The sequence below is a fragment of the Polyodon spathula genome, chromosome 9, assembly GCF_017654505.1.
Source record: "Polyodon spathula isolate WHYD16114869_AA chromosome 9, ASM1765450v1, whole genome shotgun sequence".
NCBI classification, from domain to species: Eukaryota; Metazoa; Chordata; class Actinopteri; order Acipenseriformes; family Polyodontidae; genus Polyodon; species Polyodon spathula.
The window spans coordinates 13,925,901-13,941,004 of NC_054542.1; the positions used below are offsets into that span (position 1 = coordinate 13,925,901).

Below are 15,104 nucleotides of genomic sequence, written 5' to 3' on the forward strand. Positions count from 1 at the left end.
CCTTTTTTATAGCTTCCCCACATTGTCTAGATGAAGACATTTCTGAGTCAACAAAAACGCCTAGGTCATTTTCATAGATTCCTTCTCCAATTTCAATATCTCCCATATGATATTTATAATGTACATTTTTATTTCCTGCGTGCAGTACCTTACACTTTTCTCTATTAAATGTCATTTGCCATGTGTCTGCCCAGTTCTGAATCTTGTCTAGATCATTTTGAATGACCTTTGCTGCTGCAACAGTGTTTGCCACTCCTCCTACTTTTGTGTCGTCTGCAAATTTAACAAGTTTGCTTACTATACCAGAATCTAAATCATTAATGTAGATTAGGAATAGCAGAGGACCTAATACTGATCCCTGTGGTACACCGCTGGTTACCACACTCCATTCTGAGGTTTTTCCTCTAATCAGTACTTTCTGTTTTCTACATGTTAACTACTCCCTAATCCATGTACATGTGTTTCCTTGAATCCCAACTGCGTTCAGTTTGAGAATTAATCTTTTGTGCGGGACTTTGTCAAAAGCTTTCTGGAAATCTAAATAAACCATGTCATATGCTTTGCAATTATCCATTATCGATGTTGCACCCTCAAAAAAATCAAGCAAGTTAGTTAGACACGATCTCCCTTTCCTAAAACCATGTTGACTGTCTCCCAGTACCCTGTTACCATATAGGTAATTTTCCATTTTGGATCTTATTATAGTTTCCATAAGTTTGCATATAATAGAAGTCAGGCTTACTGGTCTGTAGTTACCTGGTTCAGTTTTGTTTCCCTTTTTGTGGATCGGTATTACGTTTGCAATTTTCCAGTCTGTCGGTACCACCCCTTTGTCAAGAGACTGCTGCATGATCTTGGTTAGCGGTTTGTAAATTACTTCTTTCATTTCTTTGAGTACTACTGGGAGGATCTCATCCGGCCCAGGGGATTTGTTTATTTTAAGAGCTCCTAGTCCCTTTAACACTTCTGCCTTAGTTATGCTAAAGTTATTTAAAACTGGATAGGAACTGGATGACATGTGGGGCATGTTGTCAGTATCTTCCTTTGTAAAAACTTGTGAAAAGTAATCATTTAACATATTTGCTATTTTTTTTTTCTTCCTCTACGATTTTGCCATTTGTATCTCTTAAACATTTAATCTCCTCTTTGAATGTTCTCTTGCTGTTGTAATATTTGGAAAAACATTTTGGAATTGGTTTTAGCTCCCTTAGCAATGTTTATTTCTATTTCTCTCTTGGCCTTTCTAACTTCCTTTTTGACTTGCGTTTGCAGTTCTGTGTACTCTTTCTGCGTACTTTCTTTTTGGTCCTTTTTTAATGCTCTGTAAAGTGCCTTTTTTCGCTGAATATTTTTTTTAATTGATCTATTAAACCATTTTGGCAATTTAGTTTTACATTTAGATTTGTCTACTTTAGGGATATAATTGTTTTGCGCCTCTAGTACTACATTTTTGAAGAACAACCATCCTTCTTCTGTGGGTGTTTTCTCTATTTTACTCCAATCTACTTCTGTTAGTGTCTGTTTCATAACTTCATAGTTTGCTTTTCTAAAATTGTAAACCTTAGCTTTAGTCTTTACTTTTGGGGTTTTAAAAAACACTTTAAATGAGACCATGTTGTGGTCTGAGTTTGCCAGTGGTTCTCTGACCTCTGTTTTAGTTATTCTATCTTCGTTATTTGAAAAGACTAAATCAAGGCATGCCTCCCCTCTAGTGGGTGCCTTCACAAATTGTGTTAGGAAGCAGTCATTTGTCATTTCCACCATTTCTATTTCATCCTTCGCGCTACCCACCGGGTTTTCCCATTTTATTTGGGGGAAGTTGAAATCCCCCATTAGTATGGCTTCTCCTTTGCTACACACATTTCTAATGTCATTGTATAACAGATTATTTTGCTCACCGTCTGAATCTGGCGGTCTATAGCATGCTCCTATTATTATGCCTTTTGAATTTTTGTCTGTTATTCTGACCCATATTGATTCGGTTTTATTTTCTTTGTCCAGGTTTAACACCTGGGCTTCAAGACTGTTTCTTATGTATAGCGCTACCCCTCCTCCTCTTCTGTCCTGCCTGTCTTTCCTATACAGTGTATACCCACAAATATTATATTCGTCCCCATCACTCTCAGACAACCAAGTTTCTGTAACACCTATCACATCATAGTTACCTGTTAGTGCAGTAGCTTCAAGTTCTAGAATTTTGTTTCTGATACTTCTAGCATTTAGATAAATACATTTAATGGTTGTCTTACCCGAGTTGTTGTTCTTGTTTTGATGCGGTCTCCCTTCTGTTTTTTTGTTGATTTCTCCCCCCTTCCTTTCTAGTTTAAATGCTTCCGAACCTGCTCGAGGATCTTTTCTCCGAGTAGACTAGTTCCCTTGTTATTTAAATGCAGTCCATCCCGTCTATACAGATAGTCCTCGTTGTAGAATGTGGTCCAATGATCAAGATAGGTGAAGCCTTCCCGTGTGCACCACGTCTTCAGCCATTCGTTTTGATTAATTATTTCCAGCTGTCCATATGGTCCTTTGCAAGGTGCGGGTAGTATACCAGAAAATACCACAGTTTTGGTTTTCTCTTTTAATTTCCTTCCTAGCTCTCTGAATTTGTTTTGCAGGGATTTTGGTCTGTCTCTTCCAATGTTGTTTGTACCAATGTGGACGACTACTACCGGGTCGTCTCCTGTTCGTGCTAGGAGCCTGTCCACGTTTTCAGTGATGTGCTTGACCGAGGCTCCCGGAAGGCAGCACACTGTTGTAGTAAGGGGGTCCAAACTGCGAATTGAACTTGCTGTGTTTCTCAATATGGAGTCCCCAACAATCATGACCTCCCTTCTTTTTGCTGTCTGGTCACCACTGTCAATAGGGTCCTGGATGTTGTTCCTTTCATTCTCTTGTTGTTGGTTCTGCTCATCAAAATTCTGAAGTGACTCAAATTTGTTGGTTGTTTTGATTTCTGGTGGTTGTGTTTGAGGAAGTTTCTTTTTTTCCCTGCTTCTGCCTACCTGAACCCAGCTGTTCTGACCTTCTATCTCCCTGGTGGCTTTCAGTCTGTTAGGGGTGATGCAGACTTCCATAAATTGTGGGTGTGCCAGTTCCTCAAGATCCTGTTGCTGTCTCATTTCTTCCAGCTCCATTTCTAGCATACTTACTAGTTTATGCAAATCCTGGATCGCGCGGCACTTTACGCACACTTGGTTTAGCTTCGCTGGGTTTTCTCGGATTTCCCACATCAAGCAGGTGTCACAGATTACTGGCTTGAAGACCATGTTGAGGTTTTTTTTTTTTTTGAAGTTTAGTTTCTTCTGCAGCCGTCAACCTGCTTTCAAACTGCTTCGAAACTGCTCTGTACTTTTCCACGCCTGTACTTCTCCCACTCGCTTTATTCATTTATGATTACCAGCTTATATAAGTACACAATTCATTTATGATTACCAGCTTATTTAAGTACACGTATCATATAATGAAATATTAAGCGTTTATAGTCAAGTTTATACAGTTAAAAGCATAGATAATCATGAAAAACCTGGTTTCAAGTGGGTGTACTCAAACTTTTGACTGGTGTGTGTGTGTGTGTGTATATATATATATATATGTGTGTGTGTGTGTATATATATATGTGTGTGTGTGTGTGTATATATATATATATATATATATATATATATATATATATATATATATATATATATATATATATATTACAACACCAAAATCGATGAGCAGTTGTTTGTGGCGAAGCTGCTCAGTGTTTATCCCTGCGTATACGCAGTCGATAGAGCCAATTATAAGAGCAGATGAAAAAGGAGAATGCATAGGTATCTCTTGCTGAATCTCACAAAGTGTAACCAGAGAAGTTTAAATTTTAACACAGCCACTGCTGTTTTAAACACTTTGTATATTCCGAAATGCCCCAGGTCCAACGTTGTTGTTGTTGTTGTTGTTGTTATTTTTTTCAATATAGCTTAGCACGTCCAATATTTTCTATAATAATTAGGGCTTGAATTTCATTTTTGTGTGCTGGGGGGATTTGCCTCCTATGCTGCAGCAAATGGTGGGGGGGATTCCAAAATTTAGGGGGGAATGGCAAAAGAAAAGCCAGTTTTGCATATAAAAAACTATATATTTTACTGCATCATCATTCACACAGGTGTTGCTATAATATCAGCTGCTTTCAGGAGCTCTACACCTGTTCACTGTGACGGAGCACTCTCCGTTGCTTTTGCCATACCCTTTTGTGAAGTTTTTGCTGCAGCAGAAGATTGTTTGTACTGCATGCATGTAACACATCAAAGGAAACCACAACATTTCCTTTCATATTATGTAAGTTGCAGCAGACATACTATATGTGGTAGAGATGAGAATATATGTAAAACAAACAAAAGAAAATACTAATATATATAATTAGTGCTGCAACAGTTATTCGAATTTATCGATTAATCGCGAATTTTGCTGTCATCGATGAATATTTTCAGAGCATGCCTAAGTCTTGTTCTCACAGCCGCGGGTGATTCTTTAACAAACAGTAAGCACCCAGAAGCAAGCAGTGATATGAGCCCCTCCCCCTAGTACACACAGGCAGTTATTTTTTTTTTTTTTTTTTTTTTTTAAATAGTGAAAGTGATGTTAAGTTCATAAATTCAGTGTGTCTGTATGTTTGTGTGTACTACACTAACTGCCAGCATTCGCTGCGGGACATACATTGAACAGTTTCCTCTTTTTTTAATTGAAATTATTGTTCCACTGGTGTTTTAATGGTTGTACGGTTGCACTTAATATACATGTCTCTTGTGAGCCCACACCCTCTTTGTGTGATCCTCGTGTGTATTTCTCGCCCCCAGTGTGATACGCTTGCCGTCTCTTACCCTTTCCCTGTTTTGCGTCTTTATTCTCTGCTTAGTTCAGCGCTTATAAATGTTACTGTTAGTTAGTAGTCACCGTTGCAGAGCAAATAAAAAAGCAACACATTGAAATTTCATTTGCTTGTCTCGTCCTTCTTTGCTGAACCTGTGCGCACCAACGCCGCAATATGCTTTTATTAAAGACAGTTATTTTATTTATTTTTTTATCCCTGTGACTTTATTCTCCCTCTGTCATTTTCTCTGTGATTTTGAACGCGTTGACTGTGACTGCTCCGTGAATTACTTCCAAATTTTTCCTGTGACAAACTCCTAGCCCTACTTATCAGGCTCCCCACTTGTGTTATATGCCTCGTTACTTTTAAGTGTTTGTATAACTATGCCGATGCGTCCGTCCGAAAACGTTTGGTGACTCACAACTTAAGAGATTTATATTTGTGCAAAAAAGCCCCTTCGTATATAATAATAATAATAATAATAATAATGGTGATGTAAGGATGATATTTTGTGTATTTGTAATTGTTGTTATTTAGTGTTTAGCATTCACTGTTGAGTGGTAGAGTTAAAAGAAAGATAACTAGAATGAAACAGAATGAAATACACAAAATATTATCCTTACATTATTAAAATTGTTATTCAACAAAGGGGCTTTGTATCAAATACAAGTGTAAAACATTAAGTAAAAAGATATACTGTGTTTTTAAAATCATTTTGATATTTTATAAACTGTACATTTTTCATTTTATTTATATTGCAGCTCTTCTGCAAAAGCAAAATACTTATTAAAAGGACTATTAAGATTTGAAAACAAACAGGTTATTTGTTTAAAGTACATCCCATTGTGAAATGTAATGTAAAAGTTAGACCATTTTTGTTTTGTTTTACAACTAAAGAAAATTTAATTTTTGATACCATTCCATTGTTAGAAAAACATTTATGAAAAAGCAAAAATTAACCCTAGTTGCTTTTTTGTCTTATGAAGTGGTCAACTTAAATAAATACTTTATGCTTGTAAAATTATAAAGTTTATTTGTGGTATTTTTTAATTGTCTCAATGCATTAGTTAGCTGCCATCATTTGAGCTTGGCAGTTTTTATCAGAAGGATACTACACTGAGTATGCCTTGTTTAATACTTTATTTTAGATACTTTAGAAACTGTAGAGTATTTTTTGTTGATGAAATTGAAAAGCAAAGGAAGTGTAATCATCTTGAGACATTTATTGCACTGGGTACATAAACATCTGTTAAAATGGTTAAACTTGCTAGCTATTGAGTGATGTGTTGGTATTTATCCGAAGCAATAATCGATAGATTAATCGATTACATCAATAATAGTTATATATAGCATACAAAGTATACATATATATATATATTATATATATATATATATATATATATATATATATATATATATATAAACACTGCACCATTGAACCTCAATATGAAGTGAACATGGGGGGGAATCTGAGCTTCTAAGCTATCCAGCGATACCACCGCTTTCAGTCTAGCTGCTATGGAGCAATAGGCTCCAAACGAAGCTATGAACTCTGTCACATGATGAGAGGCTTAACTTCAGGCGATCATAGTTCCGGCTGCGTTCCTAAATTCAACACTGAGAAGCAAAAACTCATAAAATCATTCCTAAACTCACCGTTGAGAGCTAGTGACACGTCGCGTTGGCTCAACGCTGACTCAACGAACTCGCCGACCTCTCCGAGCTTGTGAGCTGCTCAACAGAAAGATGGCGACACCCACAAACACAGATAAGCTGCTGTGTAAAAATTATGAATGGGATTTAAATGTTGATACTGATACCGCTGTCAGATTTTTAAAACGGTAATTGTTAATATACACACATGATTTATTTTATTTATGTATTATTGTATAAGAAACAAGACGCAGCAAATATGACAATATAACTGTATTATGTATAACAAAGTAATGCAGCATATTTAATTAAAACTTGTATTTAAAATTGTCATATATTTTTTTTGATTCTGAAGCTGCGGGTCCGATATGCAGAATCGCTCATTTTAAATTTTAACATTTAGTTTACGAATGCAACGAAGCGTTCCTAAATACCCAGAAGTGTTGTGACAACAGTGATGTTTTTGTTCAGTCAACGCTCAACAGTACTGTTGAATTTAGATACACACACACACACTGAATACATCTTTGGAAAGCCCAGAGTCTACTTTTAAGCAAGCCAGGTAGTTGGCTTTTACGGTGCCTGAGTAATATGTGCGTAACATTCGGTGCGCTGGCGCTCAAAAAAATGAATGGGGCTGAGTTTTAGGAGTTAAAGCGAAAGTCAACACTTGCAAAACAACACCTAGATAGACTTCTTTTTTTTTTTTTTTTTTTTTTCAAAACTGTTTACTTACTGCAGTGTACTGAGTTTCTATAATCCTTAGAGATAGCGGCCGCACTGAAAGTTGCAGATATGCGAGAGCAACTTGGAAAATGCGAGATTCCCGAAATCCTACGCTGAAATTCAAGCCCTGATGATAATAAAATTTTGTTTGTTACAAACTCTGAAAAAGAGATTCAAATGATTGCTAGTAAACTGTAATGCATCCATGTTAAATAAAGTAAACTCTTAACTGGTGTTTAGATGAATTTTGGTGAACTTACTATTTACTAGAATCAATTGTATCTTGAACTGACTTGTTTTAAAGCTTGAAAAAACAAGTTAGTGCTTAGCAGATCCTCAGTCAGAAAGTGTGACAATAGAACATATATATTTTTTAAAATTTAATATAGGGTTGATGAACAGAGCGGGCTAAATCTAGGAATGGCAAACAATCAAGAGTATGTATGCACACATTGCTGAGGCAGAAAGAAGACCACTGTAAAGAAAATAAAAGGTGCAAAGCTCCTGTCAGTGATTTCAGATGGTTCAACTGATAGCGCTGTCATAGAAAAGGAGTTAGTATATGTGTGATTCTGCCTGAAAGGGCTGGTGACTGTGCAGTTTGCGTGCATGCAGTCTGTGGAGAGGACAGATGCCTAAAACTTCTCAGAAGCTATATCTTCACTCATGAGACAGGTTGTTCAGACCCTATTTAGACTGCTCATAAATGTTGCTTGTTTTTGCAGTTTCTTTTGTCGTCGTTGCCCTCCAGAACGATGCTGGCCGGTAAAATGTCTGCATGGCCGGTGGATTTTTCCATCTATTAGCTAGTCATGGATACTGTACCATAAAATGAGACTTAGTGGAAGGACATTTTAGAGTTTGTTGTAAACCAGTACCATGCTTTAAAATACTTGCATTGCCCCCTCTGACAGCATGCCATCTCATTGTAAACTGGTTCAATTACTGCCTGTTTTTTCTCATGATGCTATTTGGGGGACAATGTTAAATGCACAACTTTTCCCCCACCCCCTCACTTTTTGTCAAATGATGCCCCTGAGACTAATTACTTTTATAGTAATTTTATTGGCCTTCAGGTGTTAATGATGACTCTGCTCTTTTCAGTATCTTGTTTATAAAATGTATTCAAAGTCTTCTGGCTTTATTAGAGAAGAGAGCACGGTGCCTGTGGTGTTCTTGCAATATACTAAGATAAAGCTACTGAAACATATTTACGTATTTTCTGGTGGATTGATTTGGAACAAAACTTAAACATGCTTTTGAACGATAACATTTATCAAGGTTCTTTACCAGAGATTGGGGACCTCATTTTGACCAATCATGTTAAAGGAACTCTCCAGTCCATATTCTAATATTATATAATAATACAATTGAAACACTGTGTTTTTTGTTCTTCTTTAATAAATTCCAACATTATTGTATGGGTTGGCATGACATAATCTCCAAGTCTGTTTTGGTAACAGTAAGCTTTACTCTCCTGGTTTACCGGATAATCCACTGCATGAAGTGTGCTTGTTTGTTGTTAACCCTTTTCCTTTCTGGTTCTGTTTTTAGATGATATTGAGGTTTTCAAGGTGAAGAAATCAAACTACAATAAAAAGATAGTGAAGCAACTAAAGAAAGAATACAAGGAAGACCTGGAAAAAGCAGGCGGCTCAAAGCAGGATCCAAGTACTGCAGGTGATGGTAAGCCCTAAATGTTGCATTATATAACCTAGTCACACTGACTAAATAACCAAGTGAATAGCAATCGCATGATTTCAATGCATGGTGATCACTAAGGATACGGTTTTGTCACGGAGGTCATGGAAAACGTGAAAATCATGAGTTTGAACAAAAGTCAGTGAAATTTTGGAAATGGATGTGAAAACACATTTGGCTAGGCACTTCCTTTATTTCCTTTTAAATGCAGTATGTCCTGCAGTGAAATACAAATATGCGAGTAGCTGTAAATTGCATTTACATTTAGCTATGTAGGCCAGTGAATGAGATTTGTATTTTGTAGCTGAGCAAGCATGTAAATGAACACAGATTGGATGGTACTGTAAACTCTCGGTTGTGATCTTCACATAAATCGCACTTGTTAGTTTAATTTTTTTTTTTAACAAAGTGGGCTTGAATCTTTAAAAAAATGTTATTTCTTGAAACTTTTTTCATACAATATAGTGTACCCAAGTAGTCCGTTGAAAATAAATACTCACTTTCTCTAAAACTAAACATTGCCAAACAAAATACTTCAGACTGCCATTGAACATCTTTTTTGCTGCAAACTTTAACTGAAATGAGAGGTTTATCTGTTTTGTAGTCTTTTTTTCTTGTCTTTGTGATGCCGTACTTCTTGGACACTGTGCCTGCCTGATTTGACTTTTCAACTCTTGTTTTTTGTTTGTTTTTATGTTTAAGGGGGTGTGCTCTGTAGGCTACTCAAACAACCGATTTTTAAACGTCTAGTTCTTATTAATGAAGAATATTTACATACAGTTTCATTTTGAACACGGTAATAAAAACAATTATTTGACGTGCTGATATTGTATGTATACCGTATTACTTTGAATTAACGCCAGACTCGAATTAATGCCTCACTCAGATATCAGCTTTTTAATAGACGCCGCCCTTGAATAAATGTTGCTCTACCCCTGCTCAAAAAATAAATAAATTGAAGTAACACAATATTTTGATTAGGTTTGGTTGGTCATTCATTGAAATGCACAACAATAACCCTATGTGTACAAGTAGGCCATGCGTGAGGACGGTGTGTGTGTAATAAACCCTTAAGGGCCAGTGCACACCACCTGATCAGAATTAAGATTTAGCTCTGATCGCTTCACTTGTGGTTTGCATTAGTTCATTAAATGAATATAATAATTTGTTGCATATCCGACCTAACAGTTTATCTGCCATGATCAATCTCTTCAGCAATGTTAGTCTATTATTGAACAGAGATTGTAGATCCTACCAAAGTTTTCTTACACTTTGTTGTATGTGCTCAGAGTTCTGCATTTGCTGGTAGTGTCACGTGAGCTGTACAGTGTGTTGATATGTAAATAAATCCTGTTCGCCTGCAGGGCTTTTCATCTTCAACCTCTGTCTCGATCTCCTGCCTGTCGCTCAGCAGTGAATGCACGCACCCACACGGCAGACGGCTACCCTGTCAGAAGCATTAATACCCTGTATCTTTCTAAACAAGGGATTTAGGGGAGCTCCCTAATAAAAGCTGAATCTCAAAACAATGTGTGAAATTGTTACAGCTGTGTATAATGGTATTGAAAACAGGATTCATTTATCCGCCTTTTTACACGTCTGCCCTTACTCTGGTCCCACCGCAGTTGGATACGTGACGGATTACTGTATCTTATTTTTTTCTCTCCATCCACATCCAGTGTGTGTTGGCCCTAAAGTCATAGTTTTTTTTTCACTGAAATGTACTGACAAGTTACGTTATTTGATAAATAGTCAATAGCCATAAAAAGAGGTAATTAATTCCCACATCTGTTGAAGAAGGAGGTTTTGGTAATACAGTAGATTATGGTCAAGACAAAAGAGTTGTATTAATGTTTGAGAAAAGCACTTGTAGCAAACTACAACAAAGGAAATGGCTACAGAACAGTATCAAAGAAATGTGGAATACCAAAATCCACACACAGAGCAATAATAAAGTAACACATAAGAAATTCAACTGAAACACTTGAAAGTGACGTATACAGCAGGTAGGAGAATCGTCAGAACAGCTAAAAAATCCAAGGTTAACAACCAAAGAACTTAAAGAAAGATTTAGAAGCATCAGGCGTAATAGTGCACCAAAGTACTATACACAGGCACCTGAACAACAGAAGAGTTGAATGCACATAGACTTCACTGCAAACCACTTTTAAAGAAAATTCATAAAACTAACCATCTAAAATTTGCCAAGAAATATGAACAGCATTCTTCAACAAAATTCTCTGGTCCAGTGAGACTAATAGAACTTTTCCCCAAAAAATGGACCACAGTATGTTGGGAGGGAAAAAGGGAAATTCTTTCATGAAGAAAAATATGGGAGTGTTTTAGCAGTTTAGGGACTGGAGACATTCATATTTGATTGAAGATTGAATTAATTAAGCTCTGTATCAAAACATTCCACAAAATACTATGAGGCAATCTGCTCATAGGCTGATTGGCAGATAGTTTATCTTTCAACACGACAATGACCCAAAGCGTACAGCCAAGTCAGCTCTGGAATTTCTGAATCACTGGATCTCAATCCAACAGAAATGCTTTGGACTGATCTGAAAAAAGCTGTAGCCAAGCATGGTGTATCCAATCTGTCTCATCTAACAGAACATGCAAGACAAAATGGGCCCAAATTTCATAACAAGTTTTTGTTTTTTAATGAAGTTTATTTAAATTACTAGAAGTTGTGTTTTTTCCTTTTATATTAAGTGATTTAAAGTTTACTAAATGTTCCTTTTGAATTATGGTATAATAAGCATAGGGTGCCAATACTTTTGTCTGTTATGGAATGGGTAACATTTCACTCCCTAATATTTTCATTTTTTTTCACTGAGATAGTCAGGCATTTAATTTTTAAAGAGCGGAGCAGAGATTTACAGCAGCACACAGAAACAAAACATCACAGGAACCTGTTTAGAGAGAAAAAAAAAAAACAAAAAAAAAACAAAAACACTTAAATCTAATGTATGACTTATATTAAAACATGTATTTTGTCATGTGTTTGTTATATATATATATATATATATATATATATATATATATATATATATATATATATGTGTGTGTGTGTGTTTTTATAGCATTAAATGTAAAGAAACAAGTGGATATAAGCAGATAATGTTTTATTTTGAGAAAATAATTGATTAGTGTCCATTTATTGCTTATAAACATTTGTTATGGAGTTGCAGTATTGCTGTGTTTGCATATAATTAGTGTTTTGTAGTTGGCATTATTCTGTTGTTTGTAAAATACTGCTTTGGTAATAGGGTGTTCAGTGTATATATTTACTGTTTATGTACAGTCATTGATATGCACACAGTAATATAAACATTTCCACTCTACAGAAGTGGAAACATTTATATATACATTTTATTTATATGTTTATTTTAAGAATGTGCCACGGTAATGATGTCAGTGAAGGAAGAGCCAATGGCAGAAGAGAGTGTTGCAAACAGTGACAAAGGAGAAGAAGAGATGGAAGTTGATAGCAACAATGAATCGGATGTGGATCAGAAGTCAAATCCTGCAGGGGCTTTCTCAAATGCTTTGTCCTCTCTAAACACGCTACGTCCAGGTATGTTTCCTAATCTGTCAGTAGTAAGTCTAACGTATCGTCTTGTTTTATCAATTTTCCTACCCCTATCCTGTTTAAAATGGAAGTAGATTTGGGATACATTTGTTAACTATACATTTTTATAGTCTACCTAGCAGCTTAAATAAGGAATACTATCTTTTTTATTATTTGTTTTATTTCTAGGTGAAATTCCAGATGCTGCATTTATCCATGCTGCCAGAAAAAGAAGACAACTCGCTCGTGAGCTTGGGGACAATGTTCCTCCTGAGGCCGAACCTGGCGGCAACCGGCTTGTACGGGAAGATGAAAACGATGCCAGTGATGATGACGACGACGACGACGAGAAACGAAGAATAATCTTCTCTGTGAAAGAAAAGACACAGAGACAGAAAATAGCTGAAGAAATTGGTGAGGGTTTAAAGCATTCATGAAAGACATCTCAGTGGTGCATATTGATCTCCTTTGTAAAGTCATAATGCTCTTTGCTAATTCTTTTTCGTCAATGTTTTTATTGTAAGAAGCTACAGTGCTGTTACTATTTCAGATTTCCAATGATCATTCTGTATTTGTTTTTATACAGGAATAGAAGGTAGTGATGATGAAGCACTTGATGCAGGGGATCAGGATGAGGAAATGAATCGATGGGAGCAGGAGCAGATCAGGAAAGGAATTAGCATTCCACAGGTAACAATTTATTGGCTTCTGAAAATTGAGATCTCAGTTTAATTAACCTTGGTCTGTCTTTGTGAATCCCTCCTGTCTTTTTGGGGTGATTTATTCTTCTTCTTCTTCTTATTTTTTATTAACATTGTATTCCTACATCTCTGGGGTGTTGCATGTTCAGTATTTAAGCCATATGCCTTTATACAGGAGGCCAGTATTGTATTCTTGAATAGATCTAATGATCAATGTTCTGTCTTATACAATATTTTTGGATATATAATATAATCTGTGGCTGTATCTGGAGCTATAGCTGCTACAATTAACGTGTATGATGCCAATGCAGTCAGTGAGAACTGAGAAATACATTCTTCCTGAACTGATATGTGTTTTTGGAATACAGACATTTTCTGTTTTGTCACTGGCACCCGCTCATTGAGTGGCCAGCATCTGTTTTGCAGTGTAATTTGAGCATGTAAAGCCTTATGTGTCTTACATTTGTCATTTTTTTTTCTTCTCTTGTTTGTTTATTCAAGGTTCAAGCCAGTCAACAGGCAGGTGTGAATATGTACTATCAAAGTACCTATGAAGCGGCATCCTACGTTTCATCCTATGGCCTTCCTTACTCCTACAGTTCCTATGGATCAGATGTCTCGAAGCCAGAGAAATCAGAAAATTCAGTAACATATACAGCTCCCAGTAATGGCATGATGCCTATCACTACTGATTTGGTAAAGAAACGACTTAAAGACAGGTAGGGTAGACCTACTTTCTCAAAGGTTGGCAAAACCTGTCCCTCAAGAATATGTTTGTTCATGAAATAAATGTCTTTATGTAACAGACAAGTGAGGATGCTGGGTTGGTAGGAAGTCTCCTATGCCGTTGGATACGCAAAGTTCAGAACCTGGAACAAGAGATGATGATCACAATCAGTGGGTCTTATTCCTGAAACCCTGGTGTACAGTTAAAGTCATTTTTGCAAATAAGTGGCCTAAAATAATGTTACTCGTCTGTGTGATTTGTCTTTTTGTCTTTTTTCAGAAATGGAATAGTTAGAGCTTATCTCTGAGCTTAGAATAATACATTTTACAAAACCAACATGAGGCATTCAAATTCCATGGGTAGAATTGCTTTCTGAATGTGTGTAACTCTTGCCTTGAATTTTGAAAGTCCTTTTTTTTTTATTTTTTACCCAAGGCATTAGGCATTTCACTGACCTAAAGAACACATTTAGTATTTTTGATTGTAGTAGAGTTCTAATATACAACATAGAAACAAATATGCAATAATTGCAATTATGGTACACAAAAATACAAAAATGGATGCAGGTACAGTATTGTAGAGCATAGGTGGTGCTGTTTGTTTTTACCGGTTGTGCAAGCCACAGTTTCTGCTTTTGTTGTGAAATAGTGCCATGTCACCAAAAAGGGTATTATTCTGTTTGTTCATTACAATGTTGATGGCCTGTCTGTAAAACCAGTTTTCTCTCACTCCAGTTTGTTGTTGTATATCTGTGTGTTTGGCATGGAGAATAATCTTTGCATCATAAGTCTGACGTTTTAGCGGTTATGCACAAAATAAAAAATGCATATACAAATCTTACTCGATCATTTCTTCTTCATCGTGCATTGGTCCAATTAAACTTACAGATTCTATTTGTAATATCTCTCTGTTCTTATTTATCAGGTTAGATTCAATGAAAGGAATACATAGTAGCAATCAGAAACGCTATGAACAAGTTCAAGAAGAGCTAGAGTCATCCACCAGCATGATAGCGAGACTGGAAGGTTCCTCCGATGGTAGTGCTGATCAGTATAAATTCTTGCAAGAAATGCGAGGGTATGTCCGAGACTTGCTTGAGTGTTTCGGTGAAAAGGTAAGGGAGAAACAGTTTTGGCACTTATTTTCCTATAAAGCAGTAGTGAGGAAAAT

The 15,104-nt window shown here is 36.2% G+C and overlaps 1 protein-coding gene across 2 annotated transcripts in view; it reads left to right on the forward strand.

Moving 5' to 3' along the window:
* The window catches only part of LOC121320418 (PAX3- and PAX7-binding protein 1-like), a 43,506-nt gene that overhangs the window by 10,101 nt on the left and 18,301 nt on the right, over positions 1-15,104 (forward strand). Inside the window, exons 2-7 of one of the 2 annotated variants that reach the window (XM_041258732.1) lie at positions 8,783-8,908; positions 12,330-12,512; positions 12,696-12,920; positions 13,093-13,196; positions 13,709-13,926; positions 14,859-15,048. In XM_041258732.1, the coding sequence (XP_041114666.1) occupies positions 8,783-8,908; positions 12,330-12,512; positions 12,696-12,920; positions 13,093-13,196; positions 13,709-13,926; positions 14,859-15,048 (1,046 nt within the window). Of the gene's footprint in view, positions 1-8,782; positions 8,915-12,329; positions 12,513-12,695; positions 12,921-13,092; positions 13,197-13,708; positions 13,927-14,858; positions 15,049-15,104 lie in introns of both variants that reach the window. The other variant, XM_041258731.1, reaches the window with a different exon arrangement.